The 25489-nt window shown below is 32.7% G+C and overlaps 1 protein-coding gene across 1 annotated transcript; it reads right to left on the bottom strand.

Annotated features, from left to right (window-relative positions):
• Positions 1-632: 632 nt before the first annotated feature.
• LOC139528399 (uncharacterized) lies at positions 633-24395 on the bottom strand. The gene is made up of 17 exons (XM_071324374.1): positions 24169-24395; positions 23301-23503; positions 21862-21972; positions 21007-21126; positions 20174-20343; positions 18819-19727; positions 18102-18249; positions 16305-17602; positions 14798-15956; positions 13652-13772; positions 12115-12283; positions 11202-11367; positions 9281-10584; positions 6957-8444; positions 4908-5985; positions 3058-3361; positions 633-1922 (listed from the first exon to the last, which is right to left on the bottom strand). The coding sequence occupies exons 2-16, from the start codon at positions 23494-23496 to the stop codon at positions 3093-3095; spliced, it is 8706 nt and encodes a 2901-aa protein (XP_071180475.1). The 5' UTR covers positions 23497-23503; positions 24169-24395; the 3' UTR covers positions 633-1922; positions 3058-3092.
• Between the last annotated feature and the right edge of the window lie 1094 nt (positions 24396-25489).

The raw sequence follows: 25489 nt of genomic DNA, 5'->3' as shown, positions 1-25489 counted from the left end.
AACTCTAGAATGGTAAATGACTTACTACCCTAATTTAAACTCTGGTTGCATGTTGTGGTTCTTAGCATTGTGTATGAGTTTCATAAATTTGCATGAAGCCAACTTAAGTAAGAGGGTGAAAACAAAAACAAAAAAAATCCAACCTAAAAAGGGGCATAACTCTAGAACGATAAATGACTCCATTCCCAAATTCATACTCTATCTACTGATTATGATGCTTAGAATTAAATATGAGTTTCATAAAATTTGCATGAGGTAAATGCAAGTTTAAGTGTGGAAATTAAAATGGGACGGACTAAACGGAAAGACAGATCACTTAATTTCCGGTCTCCTATGGTGAGGGCATACAAAAAGTTTAACTAATTTTAGAAATGAAGGACTGAGCTTTGTAACATAGGATAGCACATAGATTTGATAAAAGGACATACTTTTGAGGATTGACATAGGTTTGTTTCTCAAATATGATTGAAAATTCTTAAAAGTTATAAAGTTATTATATTACTTGGAGCTACCATTTTACAGAAATTGAGTTCAACTTGCTTCAGCAGCTCTCTAGGGACAAGTTATTGTGTAAATGACAAAGGATGATATGAAAAATCTAAAAGTGTGAAAATAATGCTGTAAATACCAAATTTTACATATCTTTTTATTAAACACATATTTGGAATGTCCACACTTATCACTATGTATATTTACAAATATATAAACATTTACATTGAATATAAATACATTATCAAAATAAAGCACTGATATAAAAAAATATTATCACAAACATGGCAACTATTATGCATTAACAAACATACATATTATATACGTGTCTTTCCCTTAATTTTTGTTGTTGATATTTATGAGACAATTTTATTTACGGGGCAGATCCATGATTTCATATAACAGGGGCATAACTTAAAAATATTTTTAAAGAGTAATACAAGTATTTTATATAAACAAAGTCTGTATCCTACCAGTCATTTGAATAATTTCAGGTTTACATAAACAAATAAAGGATTCATTGATTGTTGTTTGTTTAATATTACATATAAAAAAGAAGATGTGGTATGATTGCCTGTTCAAAATGAAACAATCATAAGTGTCTCACAATTCAAACTCTTGTTTTTCTTAACATTTTGTACTGTACAGATTATTTGTGAGAATTTTAGTTCTTTTTTGATACTATTGCTTTTCCTTTAAAAGTTTGTTCATATACATCATGATATATGTATATACATTGTGACATTTATTTTGAGTATTGAAATTTATGATTTATTTCTGCCAATAAAGTTAATGAAAATTGGTTGAATGCAATGAATTTCACATTCATCCCATTTTCCTCAATACCTTTATATAAATTACTAATAAATCAATAATATTTTCCATAATGCTGTTTGTTTTAATTTTTTCTGCTACCATCAGTTTGACTTCCTTCTTCTGATTTCAGTATTTATTTACCAATTTCACTATAAAATTATGTGAAAATGGAAATGGCAAGATTTTACTATTTTAAGGAAGTCAAAATTATATATCCATATAATAAAAACTTAGTACACCTTTTATACTTGATGAGAATATTTATACATAAGATATAAGACTTAAATAATTTCCCAAAGAATGTTTATAGATAAGGAAAAACAAGTGTAAAGAAAGTTTTTTTTCAATATTCAGAACTATATGTAAAGATAAAAAAAACAATATAAGAAACATTTATCTTGTAAAAAGAAAAGTAATTTTACCAACTAATAAGGTATTACAAAACAGAAGTACTATAGAATGTTTCATTCCAGGTAATTATTTTGTAACTTATTGAATGGTCTTTAGTGAAAGATTATTTTCAAAACCACTAATCTTAAAAGACGTAGAAAAATCTTCTTTTTTACTACGGCAGATAAAGTTTTATGCTGGTCCTCAGTACTGCATAGCTAAAATCACTGAAAATAAAAAAAATAAAATATTAGAAATAAACTTTTAATGACATATAACAATGGTTGTACATGTATTAACAAGCGTTTTGCATAACAAAGTTATATATAAAATGAAATGAACTGGAAATGGCAAAATCAGGAAAGAAAAGCCACTTCATTTATTCCATTTTACTTTATAAATAATACCAAGAAATCTTACAATTAATGGTAATTTTTATGTACATTAATGAAAATATTCATATTCTCTATAAATCCCTCTACAAATCTGAACAGTATCTTGGTGTGATTTTGAAACTAATTTCTAATCTTTTGGTGAAATTATCATGAAAGAAGACAATTCAAAACCTAATATATACAAACGTTAAAGAGCTTATAAAACCAATAAGTCCAGAAAACATATCTGTATTCTACCAATATCATTATATATTTAAATTAAAACAATTTATTTTCTTAAACATGCACAATACCTCTTAATAAAGCTTTTGAAAAAAAAATATGAAAAAGAACCCTTATGCATCCAAGCAATCAACCAAAACTTGCACAACTTTCCTGGACACAAATAGATCATTCGTTATTCCAATAAAGGCAGAAATCTTAAATAAAATTTTAGCAAAAGCATCTTTTACAGGCATACCAAATGTAATGCCTCAAATAAAAAAACATCTGTCATTCTAATAAAGGCGGACATTTTAAATCAAATATCAGCAAAAGCATCTTTTAACAGCATACCAAATTTACAGTTTCATTCCCAACATGCAATGCATACTTACTTTATCAAGATTTCCGTAAAAATATTTCAAAATAGATCAGCTTCTCAAATAAAGTGTTACATGTATATACTTAATGCTTCTTTAAAATAGCAATAAAAATCCTATATTGAATTTTTTTTTTTTATCCATTTATCAGCTTGAATTGTCCAACATTCAGCTGTGCATTGCTTTTGTTTTCCAACAACAAAAAAGTAAATTCCTAAGTATTCTCCCCTAAAAAATAACCAACAGATGGTTAGATTGTCTTTTTCATTATCATTTATTATTACGATTGTAAAAAATGAAGAAGAATGTGAGATTGCTTGACAAACTTTCAAATCTAACAAAAGAAAATTGTCTTCCCCATTTTAACAACAAAGCAACATGCATACCTTTCTCACCACCTAAGCAACATGCGTCTGCTCCATCAGATGCTTGTACGCTGCTCATTATAACCTGATTGTTCCTCATAGCCAGACTGTGCCGAAGCCTCAAAGGTATAACCAGGCCCTGATTCTGCCTCAAAACTGTAGCCGCCTCCTCCTCCTGACTGTTCCTCATATCGGTAACTCTGACCACCTTCTGATTGACCATTAGCTTCGTAACCAGATTGCATATTAGCTTCATAGTAACTTTGTCCCTCGGTTAATCTTGGACTGTTATCGTACTGTCTATCGTACATGGAAGCATAATCAACTACAATACAAAAGAGATTCGAACATATTATTCAATATATGAATAAGAAGATTATAAGAAGAATAAACTCAAATAAACATTTGTGTGCTTTTGAGGTGCTCAGATGGCAGGAAATTGCATCTAATTTTGAAAAAAATCCCAAACCCACCTAGTCAATTCGGTCCGAGTTGCGGCCCTCACTCGTGATAGAGATGGCCTACCAGGACTACCCATAACTTTTTCTTGGTAGTCCTGTGGACTACATATCCTCTAATGTTAGTGTCTAACACTGCTATAGGTCTCTGTATGAATTTTAACAATGAGGAAAGCCCATACTGCATAATCAGATATAAAAGGCCAAGAAATGACAAATGTAAAACAATTCAAACAAGAAACTTAACAGTCTGAATTATGTACAAAATAATGAATTAAAAACAAATATGATATATACAGCAACAAACAACAACCACTGAATTAAAGGCAGGCACACACAGAATGTGGTGGGGTTAAACCAGTTTGAAGGCATGCCGACCCTCCCTTCAACATGGGCCAGTGGTGTAACAGTACAACATAAGATCAAACTACAAAAAAAATTTCAAAGCTGTTTTAAGGATAATATTATGTTTAATCATCATATTTATTCAAGCCTTAGTGTAAAAAAGACCTTACATGGATTAAATTGAAGTTGATAAATGTACACTTTATAGCTTGTTGTTTGGTGTGAGCCAAGGCTCCGTGTTGAAGGCCGTACATTGACCTATAATGGTTTACTTTTATAAATTGTTATTTGGATGGAGAGTTGTCTCATTGGCACTCACACCAAATCTTCCTATATCTACTTGTTCGTTGAAAAAAATTGTTGTAAACCATGCTGTTCATTATAATTAGAGTTGTCAACATATATTTGTTCCACCCAACACAGTAACAGAAGTTCCACTGGAAACTTTGTTATAAACATTGCCATAATACCTATTCCTATTGGAACATATATTCTATACCATTTGTTCTGTTAGGAATATATACTGTAATATTTATTCCTGTGGAAATAATAGTCCAGAATATTTCTTCCTTTTGGAACTTATATTATAAAGGAACTTCTATTCTATCGAGTTAAGAGTAATTAATACATGATGGATTAGTCTAATGTGTGATGTGAAGAATCATTTGCCACATGACTTAACTTTTGCCTAAACAAATCAAGTATAAAACAACTTTCATGAATCTTTAAAAAACACAAATTCTTAATTGAGCCTATTATAGTTTTTAAATTTTCATACCATCCATTCAGATAATTTAGTGAAAATTTTAAACAATTTGACACAGCAAAAACAAAGTGTTGAGAATACAAAGCCAACATAATACATTGACCAAATAAACCCTAAGAAAGCCAAATTACATGAGAACGTCTCTGTCCTACTCATGAAAAAACATTAGGGAGCTACCATTTGATTTTTAGAAATGCACATTCAAAAGAATCAAACTAATGTAAAAGTTGTGTTACTTGGATGTGCTCCTCATTAGCAGGAGGAAGATACAGAAAAGAAGAAGAAGTTACTCCATAACTTACTTCCTAATCCTTGACTATCCAATCGTTTCATATCTTCCTCTTCCAGACTTTCTTGATGTTTGTTCAGAAGGTACAACTTCCTCATAGGACCCAGGAACAGCATGATAGTGGCATTCAGCAGCAAGCCTATTGAGATGGCTGCATCACCCATTCTTATAGGACCTAGGATAGCCACTATTGCGAATATCACCCACACTGGAACACTTAGAACTGCTATACCACAGATCCACCTAGCTTCATAATGATTCTTTGGATTACTTAGTGAAGCTATACCAAAAAATATTGTTAATAGAATGAGAAACATGACATACACGAGAGACAGTATGAGACCTTCGTCGTAGAAATCGTTGGGTGTACAACGAGGCCATATGAAATTATTGTACAGTATTTTCTCTATTTCTGGTTTCTCTAGTATCATCCATTCAGCGTTTATCATCACCTGGACTAAAACAAGGAGAATGGTGCACACAAATAATCCTAATGGATGTCCAAGTTTCTCATATTTAATTTCTTTGTCTTCAGCATAGCCCTTACAACGCCAACAATCTACGATTTTAACAAACAATGAAGAATAGCACAGACAATAACAAACACCTAATAAGAATTTTCTCATGGCGCAAAGTTCTCTTGTTGCATGGGCAATAAAAAGAAATATTAACGCATACAGAAGAATGATACCAAATATCAACATATAACCTAAAACAGATGTACCACTCTTATTTGGATAAACGACAAGCAAATAGATGAATAGGCACAGAGATGTGAAGACACCAATTCCCGCCAATGTAGCAACAATAATTCCCCAGATGTCACGGAATCTATCATCAATATCAGGTTCTCCTTCCACTTTAACAATCTGTCCAGTTTGTGCATCAACATATTGGCCATTCTCTAACTGGTAATAGGATATTCCAGAAACACCAGTACGTTTTATTTCTTCTACTGTGCCGTCACTGTTCAAGCATCGACAGGTCACTCCAACTGGACAACTAGATGTTGGTATATTACGAGAATCGACAAAACTAAAGCCATAATATTTTGCTCTATCGATATTCAAAGACTGTTGGTAGGTACCAAGCTGAAATTAAAAAAAAATAAATGCTTAAAAGTGTGTCAACACAGAATTTGGAACCAACATAATCTTTTTGTAAAAGATCAGAATTGACATCTAAATCCAAATAATGAATTTAACAAATTTTAAAACAATTGAAGGTATTTTCACTATTTGTGTTTACATTATCAATTATTTTGGTCACTTTGACCTTTTTTTATCTTGCAAGTCTATAATTGAATAATTGATTCATAAATAAAAATGTATATTAAAGGTAGTACATAAAACTACAGGGAGATAACTCTGTAAATATCATCTGAAAGTTTTCATGGCATTCAATTGTTAAGGAAATATTAGGCTTCTCAATGATAGAAATGGTTACATCCTAGTTTTCCTACTTTTAATTACTCCAATTATCAAATGGTTATACATGTATAAACAAAAAAGACAAAAGGTTTACTGATAGGAAAACTGTATATAGTCTGTTCCAGTTGTGTTGTTATTTAATATGCACATACGGTAATCTATTTGATACGTTTGTATGTAATTCATGCATATTTAAATGTCCTTTCTCTTCATATACTGTAAAAGCAGAAATTTTCGTGGAGGATTTAATTTCGTTTATTTCGTGGAAAGAATATATCCACGAAATTAAAACCCCCACGAAAATTTAACTTCCATATAAAACCACTTCCAGTTTAAGGAAACCACGAAATTAAATCCCCATGAAATCTTACAGACATGACAGAGAGACAAAACCACGAAATTTTAACCCCACGGAAATTAATGTTTCTACAGTATATATTTATTTGGTTGTAAATTCTTGAGAGGTAACTCTGAAATAGTACATTTTCTATGGAATCTACATGATTAAACTTTGTTAAAAAATTTATCTTTTTGTCAGAGGCAAAGTAAATGTTCGTTCAAAATTTTATGAAAATTAAACGAGCCAAATTAATTTTAGTCAAGATATTTAGTAACACCTTAGTTATTTTTACCTTTTCATATTCAAACTTAGCAGTGACTTGGTTCCTTCTATAGTTCAAGATATTGTATCCCACATCACCATACCCCTCTGTTGTGAACTGGAATGTAAACGGATCCTTGATGTACTGGGGAAGTACATTATAATCGGCATTCTTAATAGCATTGTAGATAAGATCATTCTTTTTGGCCTGTAGCGTCAAACAAGCGGACAAACTGAGAGAGGATGATGTACATTCGTCGATCCTACTCAATCCCTGCGCCACCATGAATACAGAGATGATAGTATGAAGTACATACGGATCTTGTGGGACCATGTCATCAGTGATCTGTTCATCACCAGAACATATGGTAGAATATGATTGGCTAACAGCACTGTTTAAAATTCTACACTGATGTAATTTTTGATAAATTTCTTCAAACCAATCATCAGGAATTCCTTTATGGTCCCGAAGTGTCAGCGATTTCAGATAAGTTTTAAAGTTTTCAATTTCATGAGAATTTATTTGAATGGTTATGGCCCCAGCTGCTGTGTACTCATAATCTTTCACGATTGATTCACTGTTTGCCCAGGTGTCGCTACCAAGCCAAATAAATCTGTTAGTCAGCTGACGTTCTGTTGCAGCTTGGAGAAGTAAACGGGCATGTGCACCAGTTACGAATAAGACAACGACCCTTGCACCAACTCTTTGGTTCAAATCATCTATTATTGACTTGGCCTGCTCTAATGTTGCATCTACAGGCATAGCTATGGCTTGAGAGACGCATGTTCTGGGACTCGTCTTTTGTGCAGATTCTAAAAGTGTTTGTTTAGCTGCTCGCCCATATGCATTATCAGTGTATACAGCAGAAATGTAATCCCAGCCAAACCGCTGTATGACCTCTACCATTGCAATGGCTTGAATATTATCTGGTGGTACGGTTCGTAAGAAATAGTCATGCAAATCAGAACTTAGTTCAACAGATGTAGCACTTTGACTCATGGATGTCATCTTCAGAGGGGACAGAATGCTGCTTGTGGCAATTGCATTTGCACTATTTTTAGCCAGATGTACAATTACAGTTGAAGGGGAGATAACTTGACCTTCATTTCCTGTTCCACAAATTCCTTCACCACTCAACAAACTGTACAAATCTTGTCCAATTCTACTTGCAGATGAGCAGGTATCTAGGGCTATTCCTCCTAATTTCAACGTAGCTGGATATCTATTGTCTATATTTTGGTTAACTAAATCCATAGCATAATAAAATGCCATTAAGTTCTGAAAGTTAGAAGCTGTATCTATAGGTCCACAAGCAAAACTATTGTAAGGGTCAGCTGCATGGATGTCAGAAATGTACACAAGATTAAGGTCATTTGATGATTCTTTCAACATGTAGCGTGATGGCTGATAGTCTGGGAAGACACATTTACATGTTTCTCGTGTATCACACACAGAGGTCCACTGAAGGTCATGAGTAGCATCAACTTTTAGATAATGGCTGTCGTTATAACTACCAACCTGAAATATAAATAGGTTAATGTATAATCTATTTCAATAAGCATGCTTGAGGACAAATAAATATATACAATTCAGGCCTGTAGCCAGGAATTTCCAAGGGGGGGGGGGGGGGGGGGGGGGGGGGGGGTTCGTTGGACTCATGAACTCGACTTTAACTGTCACAATTTGAACAAAACATTGACTTTAACAGTGCTTATTTGATTTCAAGGGGGGTTACGTCTGAACCCCCCTGGCTACGAGTATGCAATTGATTAAATTCAGAAGAATATCATTTATAAAATATCAAATTTTTAAACAAATCTCTTTTTTAACTAGCTAATTTTTTAATATATGATTACCATTAAACTTCTGGTTCCATTCTTGGTTAATTTAGTCTTTTTAACAAATTTCCAGTCACTGACATGTATAAATATTGTACATCAATAATGAGACTTATCATAAAAATTGTATGTTCTATAATTAATAACATGTTTTATCATGTTCATGGTAGAACTAGAGGAGCAGGATCTGCTAACCCTTACAGAGCATATGAGTTCACTCCTATTGTTTATCATTTTTGTGCCACTCATGCCACTAATGGAGCAGGATCTGTTTACCCTTTCAGAGTATCTAGGTTCAAACCGCCTTTTTGCTGGGGTTTGGGTTGCTGAGTTATAGTTTTCTTTGTAGTGTTTTGTGGAATTATTGTCTTTTTATCAAATTTCTTTTTTGCCATTTATCATAGTTAGATATTTTTCTTATGTAGTTTTAAATGTTCCTTTGGTATTTTTCACCTCCTTTTTTTATATTCAGTAATTTTATCATTTCATAATCTTTTAAGATTTCTATATACTCACATCTTCTAAAACGTATGTCTGACCCTGTTGCATTGGTTCCCAGATATGGTACCCTCTATCGCTCTCTCCTCCTGAGGTAAAGTAAAATGGCTGCTTAGTGGCATCTGTAAACCTTGCCTTCTTAGCACCATCTAAAATCATTTGTCTTCTCTGTCCACTGGTTACAAAAATATTGCACACACCACCATAATCAGCTCTGCAAGATTTTACCAAAGCATCATGTGCACCGAGGGCTGCAGAGAAAACTGCATTAACAACATACAATACATAAGGGTCTTGTATATATTTGTTAGCTCTCGGAAGACCGTTCAGTTTGGTTGGACATGGATTAGGTGAATTAATACGATCAACCGAACATCCATACAAATATTCATAATAGTCTTTAAACCAAGGATTGTTGGTGTATGTTTCTGGCGTTTTATATTCCAAGTACTGGTCAAAGAGGCGCAGATCTGCAGTTTCAACATCAAAAGCTATTGCACGTTTTTCCCGCATTATATTATCTAGTCCTTCCCATATTTCAGGATCTTGTCCCCATTTGTCTGTTCCAATGAAGGCAAATTTGTTTCTAATATCTTGTGACCTTTCAATGACTTTCAAAAGTGGAACTGGATCATCAACAAACAAAATAACAATGGTTGCATCCGTAAAATTATTCAGTTGATTGAGTGCCTTAGTTGCCTCTGCTTCAGACACTTCTCCATCTTGGCCGATAGTTATATTCTGGGAAATACATATACGATTGAGATATGCCAAACGACTAAATTCTTCACGTCCAAAGTCTCCAACAGTGTTGAATGTATGAATAACCTGAACATTTCGCAAATCAAACATTTTAAGGTATGAAATTATTGCTCTTGCTTGTTTATCATCCGCTGGGACGGTTCGTAAGAAGTATCGATACTTCAGCAAGTCTCTTAGTTCAAGTGATGTTGCTCCGTAACTGATCTGTGGTATTCCTAAGGCATTTAAAACATCAGCTACCCGTATGGAAGTTGCGCTGTCCATTGGTCCAACATACATATCAAATCTTGATGGATTAATCACATTATTGCCATTTTTAAGTTCAATATTTTTACTGTGGATATTGGCAATCATGTTACCTGCCCTTGTTGGACTTTGACATACATCTAGTGTCACATAGCCAATTTTCACACCTTCTAGAATGTTGGCAAAGATACCACGTTTATCGTTTACATATTCTACAGCATACTGGAAAGCCTCTAAGAGTTGAAGTCCATGTTTGTTATTTATTTCACCACAAGTGTAGGGTGTCTTGCCAGCCTTGTGAATATCAAATAGACCTGAAAATATTTATGTATATAATGAAATTGCTATTAAATTTTCTCAATGAAATTTTTTTATTCTTTTGAGATGAAAAGGTTTTTAAAAAGAATTAAAAATATGATAACATTGTTTGTCTTTTGAAATAAAAGATTTTTTAGAATAAAAACATTCAACTTTTTAGTTAAAATTGACAAATATGTTACTGGTAATTTTCCTTTTAACAATTGTTTGTCACTATAAAGCCTTAAATAATGAGCAAACCTCATATATTAAAATTATTCATAAAAGGTCTGATTGAATGTTGGTTGCCTTATGACCAGTGGCAAATATTTCATGCATGTTCAGGACTATAAAAGTATTGGTAAATCTCATCTTTAAAGCCTGTACAACATGTACAATGACATGTACAGATGTCTAGGTTCTTGTCTTTTGGAGGATAGTTGTCACATTAGCAAACATGCCCTATACATATAAAATGCATACTTGTACACATATATGTTTACTTTTACACATAAGCCTACTTTTACACATATGCCTACTTGTACACATATATCTACTTTTACACATATGCCTACTTGTACACATATTATCTACTTTTACAAGTATGCCTACTTTTACGCATAAATTTCCTTACCAACAAGCATGATATCCCCTGTAAGGTATGTCAACTGTTCTGTACCATCGCCTAGATTCAAACAGCTAGAACAATCGCCAGTACATGTAGCTGGAATGGTCAAATACTCATTCTTCAAATCTTCCTTGTCTCTTAGACTTATGCTATCCTGTTTTACTGTTCCTTCCTAGTAATAAAAATCAGGTTATTTACATTCAAATATAGTAGAAGTAGTGCCAAATAAAGGTTTAACCACTATTGGTTAACAAAGTTTCACTTCATACAAGCATACAAATGATTTTTCACACTCCATTTGATATGATTATTCAGTGAACATCATTATCTGTTAAAGAATATCTACTTGTCATAGGTTTTTATCTTGTTCGTCTGATCAAGGGAAACAATAGTAACAATTTCTATAATCCCCTTTCACAGCCTATTTTCAATTTATCATTTAAACTTATACAGCATCTTGTGCACCCTGAGACTCATGCAGTATGTATTTCAACTGTTGCAATAACTATTAGTACTATTCCAATGGATTTCTAGTATGATTTTCAACATTTGCCATTAACGTTACTTGCAGCATGATTAATTGTTTTTAATGTCCAGTGGCAAATGTTAAATGGATTTTTCAGGAGAAGAACATATCATAATACAATACGCTTTATCGCTAATTCTGGCTGACCAAGCCGCTTGAACTTTTGACGCATACAACAATCACTTTTCAATTGTGGCGTCAGATATTTTGTTTTGTGACATCAAATTTTTACGGGAACCTGTGTAACATCCAGTTATGGCGGACAAATAGCGATAAGGTGTATAATAAGGCCCCCTTTCTGACAAACAATGGCTCCTACCCTGCTAGAGTTATTGTTCCATTATCCATTTATCTTGCAACATTAATAAATATGCCAGGTAAATAGATGCTTACATTATAGAAGTTAGACACTGACGACGATACAGAATCAAGTCTATAAATAGTCAGGTTCTGGTTAGATTCTCTTTCTATGAAGTAAAACATCTGATCTATGACATCATGAAAACTAAGTGCATCTAGGTTAGCCATCAGTCGGAGAAGTGTATCATCATCACTAAAATATCTACCAATGAAAAAAAATTTCAAATTTATATACTGAATAAGTAGCAAATATAACATGATGAAAATAAAGCCTTGCACAAAATGTTGAAATCATAAAAATGTCAAGCAAAATTATTGTACTCAGACTCAGAAATCAAAAAATCAAAATAAGAGATTTGATGTTACGAACACAAATTTTGTAATTTGAGTTCTAAGTACAGTTTTATGACCACAAAGGCCTGGTTCATTTATCTATACTGTTAAACAAGAAGACCTCATTTTGTGTGTTGCTTCTCTTCCTTCCACAATAAATTAATCATTATGCCTTTGTGCCCTATGGGTACCATGCATAATGGCATGATTCATCCATTCTTATGATTATTCAGTTTGGGTTATTTGGGAAGAAAAACGAAAAAGGCATCCGGATATTGTTTCCGTCATCAGACAGACTTTTTAGTCATACCCAAAACTTCAGATTTTTAACTTTAAAAGAGGGGTAAAGGGTTATTTTTGTGCAATGCGTTTTGCCACTTTTTATTTCAGGTGCAGCCGTGAAAAAGGTTTGTTATTCACAGTGTTTCTTTAAATCGATAAAAAGATCAACATGCAATAAATTTTTAATTGTTTGTTCATCGTTAAATGATTGCGTTCTTCTATTCAAATACCCATCCCTTACTCCCCTCTCTAAACATAATTTTAATAATAACTAGGGGACAGGACAATTATTTTCGCATTATTCTGCATGTACACTATGATTATAATCCTATAATAGAGACTCTCTATATAATATAGCAGTATATTCATAGTATACAGAAACGCAAAAAATCATGGAATTTATCAGAAAGCAAAAATATAACTGACTGTGGCAAAAAGGGAGAGGGCTTAAAATAATTGTCCTGTCTCCAAGTGCCTATGACTCAGTTTGAAACCTTTTTCGAAATTCTCCAGACATAAAATCTTTTACAAAAACTCATCTTACAACTGTTAACATACTTTCAACCAAGCTCTAAATACCCGCGATTTCGCACATGTGTTCTAGTATAGTATAATTTAAAGAGGTACAAAAGTACTGGTAGTTAATATATTATATGTTATAATGTATTAATACGGCATCAACATGATCAAGTTTCGAAATATATTTGTACAGAAATTCAAATTTCAGGAGAATTTGATCTGTTGCTATTTGAGCACTTTATAATAACCAGCCTTGTTTTGTGCTAGGTTTGTTTAACAAAACATGATGTATATATATTCTAATGAAATTTTTCTGTCTATGGTGGGTTTTTTATCGGTTCATATTTATTTTAATGATCTTTCTTTCAAAAAAGTGTCACACCAGGGAAAATTAAACTATACAAGAAAACATCTATAAAGGACTAGAATTACTTACTTTGAACAGATACCAGTGTAATTTTGTCCACATTTTTCTATAAGTACTCTATTAATAGCTTCAGCATAGGCCATGACAGCTGTGATCGTAGGTAAAGTTGTTATGTCCTCAACAAACTTGTCTGGAAATATATTTAAGACAACACATTGAATACGGCTGGTAAAATGTTATTTTCGTGAATATTATACACATATTGTTTGATGCTATTTCATTTGATTGAATGTATTTTCAATATATTTCACACTTTTTATCAATTTTTAGTCGTTGAACAGAACCGCTGAGAGACCACTTACTTTCATCAAGATTTTATTAAGGAACTGACTATCACATACATGTAGCAAGTATTAACTGGCATGGTCACTTTTGTAAATGATGAGAGAAAGACTATAAAAGCCTGAATCTGAATTGGAACGCTGACACTGAAATTCCCTTTTCCTTTCAATGTACAGCAAACATTGATTATTCTAAATTTCATAATGTTATAATTTGTGGAAATTTACTGCTTCTGATCAAGATGCCTTTTAATGAGTAATGAATCTTGAGGTCATAGGAAGATGTGGTATGAGTGTCAATGAGACAACTCTCCATCCAATTAACAATTTATAAAAGTAAACCATTATAGGTCAAGGTAGGCCTTCAACACAACGCCTTGGCTTGATGAACACAGAACAAGCTATAAACAATGATAAAGGGCCCAAAAATTACAAGTGTAAAACCATTCAAACGGGAAACCAACGGTCTAATCTATATAAAAAAACAAGAAACGAGAAACATATCATTTTGTGCAACATGTTATTTGGAAATGATGCTTTATACTAGAAACTAACATGACTTAAGCAGAAGTTTTTGTAAACCATGCTTTCTCATTGATTTACAAAACTGAAGAACATTCTATAACTTAACTGACATATGAGAGGCATCAGAACAGATCTATTTATTTCGAAAAACAAGATTTTCATTCTCCTCAAAAGACAAAATCAAGGCCTTTTATAGTTGACTATGGGGTATGGGCTTTGCTCATTGTAGAAAGCTCTACTGTGACTTATAGTTGTTAATTGATGTGTCATTTGGTCTCTTGTTAAGAGTTGTCTCATTGTCAATCATACCACATCTTTCTTTTCATATGTACAAGTATCACAAACTTACCTCCAATAAGAGATCTAAGAGGATAACAGTTAGACTGGTACTGCCATGCTGTTCCCAGACTACACTCATAGAATGCCTGGTAAAACTCATTGTACCAGGGGTTGTGTGGATAGGACTGCTTCCCTGCTAGATAATCTCTAAACTTTGTGAGTTTTGTTGTATATGCTGATGATCCAAACATTAGTGACCTATCTGCAAATCTTAGAGAAGTATGTTTTATAACGGGAGTGGACCATGGATGATTAGCCATGAAGATCAGATTAGCCACTTCTGGTTTACGACTCTTTGCCATGAGGAGTTCTTCAACATATTGATCAGGGTATGTAAACACTGCAACGATCCTAGTTGATGAATCAGCAATGTATTCCATTAAAGTGTCCATTGTCCCATCTGTGACAAACTCATAAGATGACGCAATGCAAATTCCTTGCGCTTTAGCATATTTCCTGAATTGTTCCTTTGCGTCTCTGCTTTCTTTGTTAGGAGCATTTAAAGTAATGATGTAATCAAAATTAAGCTCTTTGGCCAACTGTGCCATGGCTCTTGTTACGTTACCATCAGATGGGATTGTGCGGAAGAAAGTTTTAAACATGGTTTTATCGTCTAAAACATGAGATGTAGCAGCAGGAGTTATGATAGGTATGTTAAAATTACCTAAACTTTCACTCACGTCAATGGTGGTCTCACTGTCGTATAACATCCAACCAACCGACTTTTCTAAGGCAAATTTAGTGCTACCATCATCATTCCTAAACCATTGAGAATGGAATGCACTCACAATAGCATTAGCTCGGAGTGGATTCATGCAACCATCAAAACCGACACCACCTAATTTAACGCCATTTAATTTAATTGCTGAATTGCCACTGTTTATATATTCTAATGCATATGCAAATGCTTCTGAGTTCAGAAAACCATTTCTCACTCTAATATTTCCACAATTCAATGGTCCACTTCCTTTATAATGGATGTCAAATATAGCGGGAATGAGAAGATCTCCTTCTACATACATGTATTGTTGTTCTTGGAAGGTGTAGAGACACTGTGTACATACCATTGGACAAGATGAGGTCACCTGACTTGTTTTCCTGTTGCCATATAACTGGACATCATTCTCACTGAATGAAAAGGTACCTCCAGAAGGATTAAAATCTCCAACCTACAATACATAATTGGAAATAAAGGATAATTTTACTTCTTGTAATAAATAAATACAGCTTCCTATTTTGATCACTGTGCAAGTAAATGTATTTAACATACCATTACCCCTACTGTACAGTCTACCACATATGCAATTTTTACAATAAATGGTGTTTCTGTCTGAGACCACATATTTGTCCACATCTGAAAATGATTTAAAAAAATACCATATCCCTAGAAAAAAAATTGAGATACTATTAGATTCCATTAAAAGAAATTTATCCAGTATCAAAAAATAAAAAATTAAAATATCAATGGAAGAAGCTTATGAATAAAAGTTTATCTGTAGTATATTTTATGATCTTACTTTTATCCAGGCAGAAGTAGGTCCACTCCAGTAGTAATATTCCAATGGGAAGTTGATTTCGCCATTGCTGAACTGAATATTAGTCAACCCATCTACATTAAATACAGCAGACTTTATCTTTTCAACCAGCTTATCTCCCTTGTTGGCACCATTTCTGTAGTTAGCACAGAGGCCATTATAATTTGGTCCACACATTTCAAGCAATGTTCCATGCAGGCCAAAAACAAAAGCGTAAATGCCATAGATAGCTGAAGTGACAGAGCTGTGATAAAAAAGACCTGGAGCTGATCCAACGTTTGTGTTCCTATTACAAACTGACGTGTATTGTCTCATATTGCTCGTGTCCAGTGAACAATTAAACAATGTTTCATACCACTGTGTAAACCATGGATTTGCACTGCCTGCACTGTTCGGAGTTAAGTTTGACAAGTATTGACGGAAGGCAGCTATATCAGGCATACGATATTTGATATTTATTGTTCCCATAGCAACATCTTGATATCCCGCAAAGTTGTCAGACGATTGGCCTAGAATGATGGTAAGCATATTAAACTGATCGCTGGCATTTTGGGATTTTAGACTGCCTAATATTTTATTTATTTGAGGTTCCATACTTATTGTTAAAACAGGATGAACCGTGGAATGTTTTCGTAGCTTTTCAACCATGTCATTTCCTGTCATGCCGGTTGAGAATTCATATGATGCCACAACGCAGATACCATGCTTTCCTGCCATTTCTTTGAACTTGCTTACAAATGACATTGCGAAATCATCTGGATCATATACAGCTTGAACATACTTCCACCCAACTTTCTTCAACATAAGGATATAAGCTTCTATTAGTTTATCAACACCATAAAGCATGTGTATCAAGTATGGATATTCTCCATTATCTGTACTTGTTGGGTTAATGGCAATCTGTGGACGTTTTATAGTGTTTATCAGCTTAGCAAGAGGGAGGACTAGTCCTGTCAAATAGCCACCATGGTAACCGTCAATAGAATCTGGATCAAGGTCATTTCCATTTGAATCCATAATTGGCATGTTGTGACGACGGATTGCTGTTACTTCATGGATACTTTTTAAAGATGAAAAGCAATCATCTAAAGCCAAACCTCCAAGTGTAACTCCTCTTAATAAATTTTGGCTATTGGCTTGAGAAATGGTCCATCTCATGGCTTCCACTAACATGGCACCATTTTTATAGAGGTCTCCACATGACAATGGTTCTTTGCCACCCATATGGACAGGGTAAACACCATTCATAATAACATCACCATGAAGATACATATATAAACCTACAAAGAAAATTTGGATTCATTATTATATATGAGGTACTAACTACATTTTGTATCCAAAATTGATTTTGTGCATATATGTGAATGAATTTAAGTGTTCAATGAGTTACAGAAATTTTTTAAAGACTTAGTCAAGCCAGTGAGCAGAATGATGTCAAACCATGAGTTTAAGTATTCATAGAAATACAAATTTTACTCACTTCATGAAAAGTAAAATATGGCCACAAAAATATTGAATCTACAGTATAATGCCTGGGACTATATGATGATCAATGTCAGAAGTCTAAAATATACAAACCAAGTAATATTATTCAAGCAAATGCAATAACTACACGTAAACCTATCTTATAATAAATGGTTTCTGAAATACTTTCTGAAAAAAATGTGAGAAATATTTTCAAATTCTACCAGAAATTTTGGAGACCAAAATTTCAAGCTATAAGATATGTGGTTACCCTACCCTAAAAACAAGGCTCAGATTAAATAGTTTTCTACTTACTCTCAGAAGTTGCTCCTAAACATGGAGCACATGGAGATGTAGGACAAGGAGAAGGAGGTGGAGATGGTAATCTTGTGTCTCTAGCTGTATTATACATAATGAACTTGGTATTGACAACTTCTAGTCTTCCATTGTAGAATGTACCAACCTAAAATATTCAATTATCATGAGTATATCAAGAAAAAATATGATTTCTAATATAGTATAGAAAATAAAATTGTCTTTAAATAGAGTTTAACATATGTTCAGTGGCAAACATTTCATACATATTTAGGATGGCAAGTTAAAAGGTTTAAAACAAATGAACACCAAAAAACTTGTAAAAACATTTCCAAATAACAATGTCTTAAAGAATTTGTGTGTTGCTGGCTTTCCGTCATTTTTATGTCTTTAATCAAAATTGGCAATTCCAATTTCTTTTTTTTAAATCTTTTGATTATTTTTGTCATTTTTGTCTATATATTATAACAAAACTGGCTTTTGTAACTCAGTAATTGAAGTCCTAATTTATTTCCCTAGTTTTGCCTTATAATTTTTAATAATTTTGGTTGTTTTTCCTTTTAGTGATTTAAACTTCTTTTATTCAACAACTTTTCTCAGATATTTTTAAACCATAAAATATGTAACAGTATTGGAATATAAATTTAAAGTACAATTTATCTAAAATATAAAAAATCATGATTGCAATGAAATATTACATGCACTACAATGACTGACCTTTTCAAACTTGTAAGTACCAGTTGTACTGTAATCATTGAAACTATATATCTCAAAGCTGTAATCAGTCAGGTCACCATGACTATCAAACTTCACTTTAGCAGGTGCATTATACGGCTCTAACTGAGCAGATGCCATACTTTCGACCCTTTCCACCCTTGAGTAAGTGAAATCAGTGTTTTTTAAGTAATTTTGATAAAAATCTTCTGTTGTCATGGATTTCAGATTATTGCACATGCCTGCAACACCTCCACACTTGGTCACATGGGCACGTCTCAATGCATTGGCATAGGTGTACACAGCATGAACAGCTGGTTCAACAAACTGGTCCTGTACAAAGGCAAAACGTCGTTCATTTTCAGTTGGAATTTTACAAGGTTGTTTAGAGTTGTGTGGTGGGTTGACAGTGCCTGGCAGGGAACAATCAAACTCTGTCATAAACCAATCTTTATACCAAGGGTTCTCGGAGGATGGGGTAGTAGCATTGATTCTAATCCAATGATCTTCAAACTCAGTAATCTTTCTAGAACCAGGAAGAACAGATATAACACCTCTTGGATACTTCTTTCCAGTAAAAGAACTGGACAATGTTAAACTATCTGTGAAAATCCACTGTAGTTTACCAGCAACAGGATATGATTCAGCTCTATTCAGCAAACTCTCGGCAATTTGTGATGCTCCTAAATAGATGTTACCTACAGATTCTGACCCTGTGAGTTTACGTAACAAGTTATCCATTGCGGTATTTGAAGTGTCAGTAGATGACACTTCCACACCTTGTGTTAAGCAGATACCAGCGGCAACTAGACGTGTACGGATCTCATTGTACGAACTTCTACCAAAAGTATCATCTGTATAAACAACGTTGACAAAACTCCATTTCAATTCTTGTAAAACTCTGATTAATGCCTGTTAAATAAACAACCAAAAAAAATAAGCTTTTCTTCATCTTTTATTTAATTTCTTGATGTTGAAATTTGTTGAAAACTTATGAATATGTGCAAGTTTGGTTGCATCTATAAAGCCTTATTCAAAGAGTTCCGGAATTCATGAAAGTCAAAGCAATAAGAGGACTAATGGAAATCAGCCCTAGCTGCATACTACCAGGGGTCCCAAAAAGGTACTTGGACCATAATTTCATGTCATATTAATCAAACAGGAGTCTGTACAAAAGTTGCATTAAATAATCTATGTGCAAACAAAAAATTTAAAAGGTGAAACATTTCAATAAGTTGTAGAAGCTTGTTTTTATTTTGTTCTAGTTGCCTATTAATCTACCATAAACATAAACCGCTCCATCTGTTTAAAAAAAAATATATCCCTTTCAAATATTTCACATTATGTTAATTACTTACTTCCATCAGGGGTCCATCTGGGGAAATTGTCCTCATGAAGTAAGGGTGCATGGTGGTATCACTGAGACTAGAAGCTGTTGATGAATAAGACACCAATGGAACTTTAAACTTGGCAGAGAATTTAGTACTGACTTCTTCTGTCACAGAACTTGTAGTAGCACCAATCAGACCTGAAAAGAATACAACATGTTAGTGGATTAGTCAGGATAAGGTTCCGCAATTACATGATTATAATTTAATGTAAATTATGGTAATTTTTCATCAAAATCTAAACTATCAAAGAAGAATATTTGCATTGAATGGGTTAAAATTGGCACTAAATTCTTTGTTTTTTTCCATCAAGCATGAAAAATACAAACTTTTACAATAGTTACGATATTACAGTTCATTTTGGTACATACAATTTGTCATTGATGAGATTTCATTTTAAGAATACTGAATTGTTTATGACTTGCTATTAATTATAAGTAAAAACATTTTTTGTGATGTAGGCATAAGGTTGATTAAAAATTGATAGAGGACCTCTACATCAGATTTTTATTCAATTTTGAATTAATTTCATTCTCATTTGAACAACAAAATTGTGAAAATGAACCACAATGTATATCTGTGAAAAAACAAACACATTATTTGTACTAAGATCTGTCACATTATTAGATTCAATTTAAAAACCAGCAGTATGTTGACACAGTAGGTCAATTTCTCCCAGAAATAGTTTATTGGACATATATATTATAGCATGAGCTACTCTAAATTGATTGTGCACTATTCTTATTTGATTATGAGATCATCACCTGTTTGACAAGGGGAAAAACATTGATATAAATACTCACCAAGTATTATTTCATTATCCGTAGAACAATCATTAGATTCAGATAAGAACTGTGGGAAGAGTTCCTGTGCATCACTGACAGCTTGGTACTTCCTGTCACAATAATCACGTGACAACATTCCTGGAAATAAAAAAAGAGAGTTTTCTCTATTAATATGGAGAACAAAAAATGATGTGTAAAATTAAAAAACAATTGAAAATCTACAATAAACGAAAGTTTGTAAGATGAAAATCACAAAACTGCTGTTATTATACATGACAATGATCAAATGTACTGCCATTTAAGTTCAATATATCAACTATAAGGAGTTCAATTACAATTTTGAAAATGTGGACTTATTTGAAGGTCTTAACTTGTTGGTATATTTTGTCATTATCAGTTTGTATCTTTATGTATTATAGTTTTCAAGAAAATATCCATAAATGCACAAAAAAAATTAAAAAAATTCAAGGGCAATAACTCTATAAATGATTTCTTTGCTTTTCTACCATTCAAGTATTATTTTTTAGTTTTTTAATTACATCTTTACTTGATTATCTTTTTACTGTGCACAATTACAGTTTTGGATTACCAGTATTGTCAAAAACACAAAAATAGGAAGAAATACATCATCATTAAGGGCATTAACTCCTTTAATGAGTCATCTGATAATTTTAGGAAAAATTGGAGAGAAGGCTCATCTTAATGACATTCAGAAGATTTTTGCATGATATATATTTTCTCTGTTTAGAACAGTTCAAAAATCCAATTACACAAAATTTTGTGAATATTCAAATTAGGTTTAAAAATTCCTAGTAAAAAATACACAAAAAAAATGTCCTCCACCCACTATTTTCTGCATACCAACAATCTTACCTAATGTAATACCAGGTATATAGCTGTCAGTGAGAAATTCACCATTGAGCTCTTCATTTTTCTTATTTAATCTGTCAATAGCCCAGCGAACTGCTTCATATGCTTGCATGTCTATAATAGAAATGGTCCCTTTTAAATATTGTAAACATATATCATATCATATTCATGTATATACAGTAATCAATTATATATGCATAATAAAATTTAAAAACACACTTTAGTGATGATTTTGCTACTATATAAAGGTATATACTAGTACTTCTATTGAGAGAATGACATTATGTCTTTCCTATCTACAAAATCATAATTTCCAAAAAAGGGAGATAATTCATCTCAAAATTTTGCAAGTAATTACATCTAAAGTGAATTGATAAGTGTAATGTTTCCTTATACTTTTTGGTAAGTTGTACAATTGTTTGAATTGTTGCTATACTCAACTTAAATTATGCACCTTTTTGTATTTTATTTACACAAAAGTCATGCACAGTACAGCCATAAGTTATAACTATAAAATACTTTTGCATATCATGCATATTGTGATTTATTTTTTCAAACAAGGATATATCTGAAGATTGAAAGTAACAACAGTCTGAGTAACAATCCTGTGAAACATATCACAAAAATAATCTAAAAAGATACATTCTTGTTTAAAAATGTAAGTCATGAATATTTCTGTAGAAGATTAATTCTTGTTTGAGTCACAGCCCTATATATATGAAACATATCCCAAAAATGTCTAAAAAATAAAAACAATACTTGTTCATGTAATTAATATTTTTGAAGATGATGATTTTTTGTTAATAGTGCCCCTGTTTGATAGCATCTTGCACATGAATATAATATACTATAAATGGTACTTAAGACTGTTTTATCGACAATATAAGGTGTAATACCACCATTGATTTCCCCTATTAGTCTTTGTTAAATTTGCACTTTTCAAAAAAATGTGCAGAATTTATCTTTGTTTCAAATAAAGAAATACTTGGCATGAGTAAAGTTTTATCCTGTCCAGTACTATAGAAAAAAATTCACATAAAATTTTATTGCATATAAGAAAATAACCATCATTGGAAGTTAACCAATCAAATTCCTCCCCTTATTTTATCTGTGTACAAGGTTTAGTCCCCAAGTAACCTCAAGATTACAAAATATTCATTAGGAATCCCAAATAAAAAATAATTGTGTTTTGAAATACCCAAGACATATAATGTTTATGACACAGAAATGTTTTACTGCAATAAAATGAAGGATTGAAATTACCTTCAACTGTCAAATTCATGGGAATATTTTTTTTCGACCTACGTTCGTATACAACTAGATGTGACGGATGTGACGTACCATGATTTGGTAGTATGATATATAAAAAACAACGAAATATACATCAAAAACCTCCATCAAATGTGTTTTTTAACTGAATCATTATGTATACATATACTTACTGTTTAAGGTAGAACTGCCACATCCATAGCCACCAGTCCCCTCATAGTGCATACTAAACAGTCCACCCACTAAAGCATCAGCTCCAGCCTTTATTGTTGCTTTCTGTGATGAATCTGTACATGTCTGCTGCTGAATAGTAACCTGGGTGCTTCCTAATACCAAAAGGCATGCCAAAACTAACAGTGTTTTCAGCATCTTCTTTCTGGAAATACATTGAAATTCAGAAATATAAAAATGTAAATAATATTATCAATGAATGCATTGCATCAGTGATACATGTATTTTACGTAAATTTAAAAAAAAAAAACAGTTTTATACCCATAACATGTATATATCAAAAGTTACTTTTCTGTTTAACCTGTTAAAAGTAATTTTCTTATTATTTTTTTTATTTTTTATATAACATATGCAGAGCTAACTGTTTCCAAAATAAATTCTGTGATTTTTTTTATTTGTAAACCACCAAAAAAAAGGTACTGTGAGCAAAGGTCATAAAGTATACCCCTACTCCTCAAATATAGACATGGAAATTAAGTCTATATATACTAGCAGACACATATTATATGTCTCTGATACTAGCTTTGCTAAGGAAAACTCTAAACATAACAAAAATTGGGTGCCAATAGTCCATTTGCCAATAACTGATTTAATTCTGTTATTACACACTTTTTAAACAAATTACTTCAATTTATCAAAATCTCATTCGTCGAAATTATAAGATTTTATAAGGACTTGATAATATACATGAAATAATGTTTTTATTTGACATATTAGTGCTCTCCTGTTTGGGGTGCATGCATTTACCTGTTTACATTAAACAACACATGTCAGACAGATAGCCACCCGAATCCGGCATATGTCCCTTACCTGTGGATACCGGTGGTTTAATGCATATCCTTGTAACTGCTAATTCGTCCCTCCCGTTTCAATTAAGGGTATTCCCAAAAACACCAATGTTTGGATCAACTCTTGGGTGTATTGAAAATTCAATGCTGCTTTCTAAAAATAGACTTTCATTGAGAGATTTCAACCATGACAATAACGGTGTTAAAAACCTGTCCGACAACTTCTCCATGTTTATTTTTAAAAGGAGGTGTGACTTCTCATGTAAATTAGAATTTCACACCTGACTTAGAACACGCCTCGTCTCACATGGGAGATAACTCCGTCGTGTCTAATTATTTTTATCAGAATTTATGTAATATAGATGAATTAGGTGATGAATTCCAACATAAAACCATAAATAACCTTAACATAATGATATGTGTTTTTATTTTGAGTAGATTTTCACAATTTTTTATTGTTATTATAGTAAGCTCAGCAAAGATCTTTAGTAGGATTTTTTTCTCTGACGGATAATTCAATTTCACCTCGGGCCAGTTGGGAGGGATCCGTTTGCGCCACAACATTTTTTTCTCCGATGCTACGTTTGCGCTACCTGTTTTAGAATTACATGGTAACATTTGCGCCAAAAATAAAACATACTATTGGGCCAATTAAAAGAAAAGTTACTTCCCTCCTCCTTTATTCTGACTTGAACCGGCAGTTTACACGGGAAATGTTTCCTTTTCTTAAACATACTTTCTTCTTACAGCTGTTGCATGGATATATTTCCCAATCTAATGTATGTAGTAGCTTGTAACTTCACTTTATTGCAAAAAAAGACAAACATTGTAGGATGAAATGCATAAAACAGTTCATGATAATCCCCGCGGTGGAATGCTTCTGCTCCATTACTGGTACGTCTTGTGGTGTATAGAGTTTCAGCTCATACGCATGGTGGAAACAAAGCACGGCGTCATCAACATATATGTGGCTAAAACATAATTAGCAAAAGCTTCTATTTTCTTCTCTTTTTGCATCATATCTTGTAATAAATATTCAGCAAAGCAATAAGTTTTCTTCTCTCTCTACATGGACTGTCTAATGCATTTCAAGTCATTTCTCTCCAGATGCTCATTTTCATGGTGAAATATCTCTGAAAATATGATACTTTTTAAGCCAAAAATAAGAGTATTAATCATTAATGTTTATGATAGATATGTGTACAGGTAAATTGGCGCAAATGTGTTCCGAATATTGGCGCAATTGATACATTTGGAAAACAAAATTTGGCGCAATTGATACGCCTGAAAAACTAATTGGCGCAAAAGGACTGCTGCCGGCCAGTCTAGATTATTGTTTACTG

This window comes from Mytilus edulis, chromosome 6, assembly GCF_963676685.1.
Source record: "Mytilus edulis chromosome 6, xbMytEdul2.2, whole genome shotgun sequence".
Lineage (NCBI taxonomy): Eukaryota > Metazoa > Mollusca > Bivalvia > Mytilida > Mytilidae > Mytilus > Mytilus edulis.
This window is presented reverse-complemented; position numbering and strand designations above follow the sequence as displayed.

What these genes read in the sequence shown, in the direction of transcription:
- LOC139528399 (XM_071324374.1), bottom strand. Translation starts at nt 23,496, where the DNA reads ATGCTGAAAACACTGTTAGTTTTGGCATGCCTTTTGGTATTAGGAAGC. An exon ending in CAGTGTCTAACTTCTATAAT is followed by an intron (nt 11,368 to 12,114) that starts GTAAGCATCTAT and finishes TTTTATTACTAG; the next exon opens with GAAGGAACAGTAAAACAGGA. An exon ending in AGACATACGTTTTAGAAGAT is followed by an intron (nt 8,445 to 9,280) that starts GTGAGTATATAG and finishes TTTATATTTCAG; the next exon opens with GTTGGTAGTTATAACGACAG.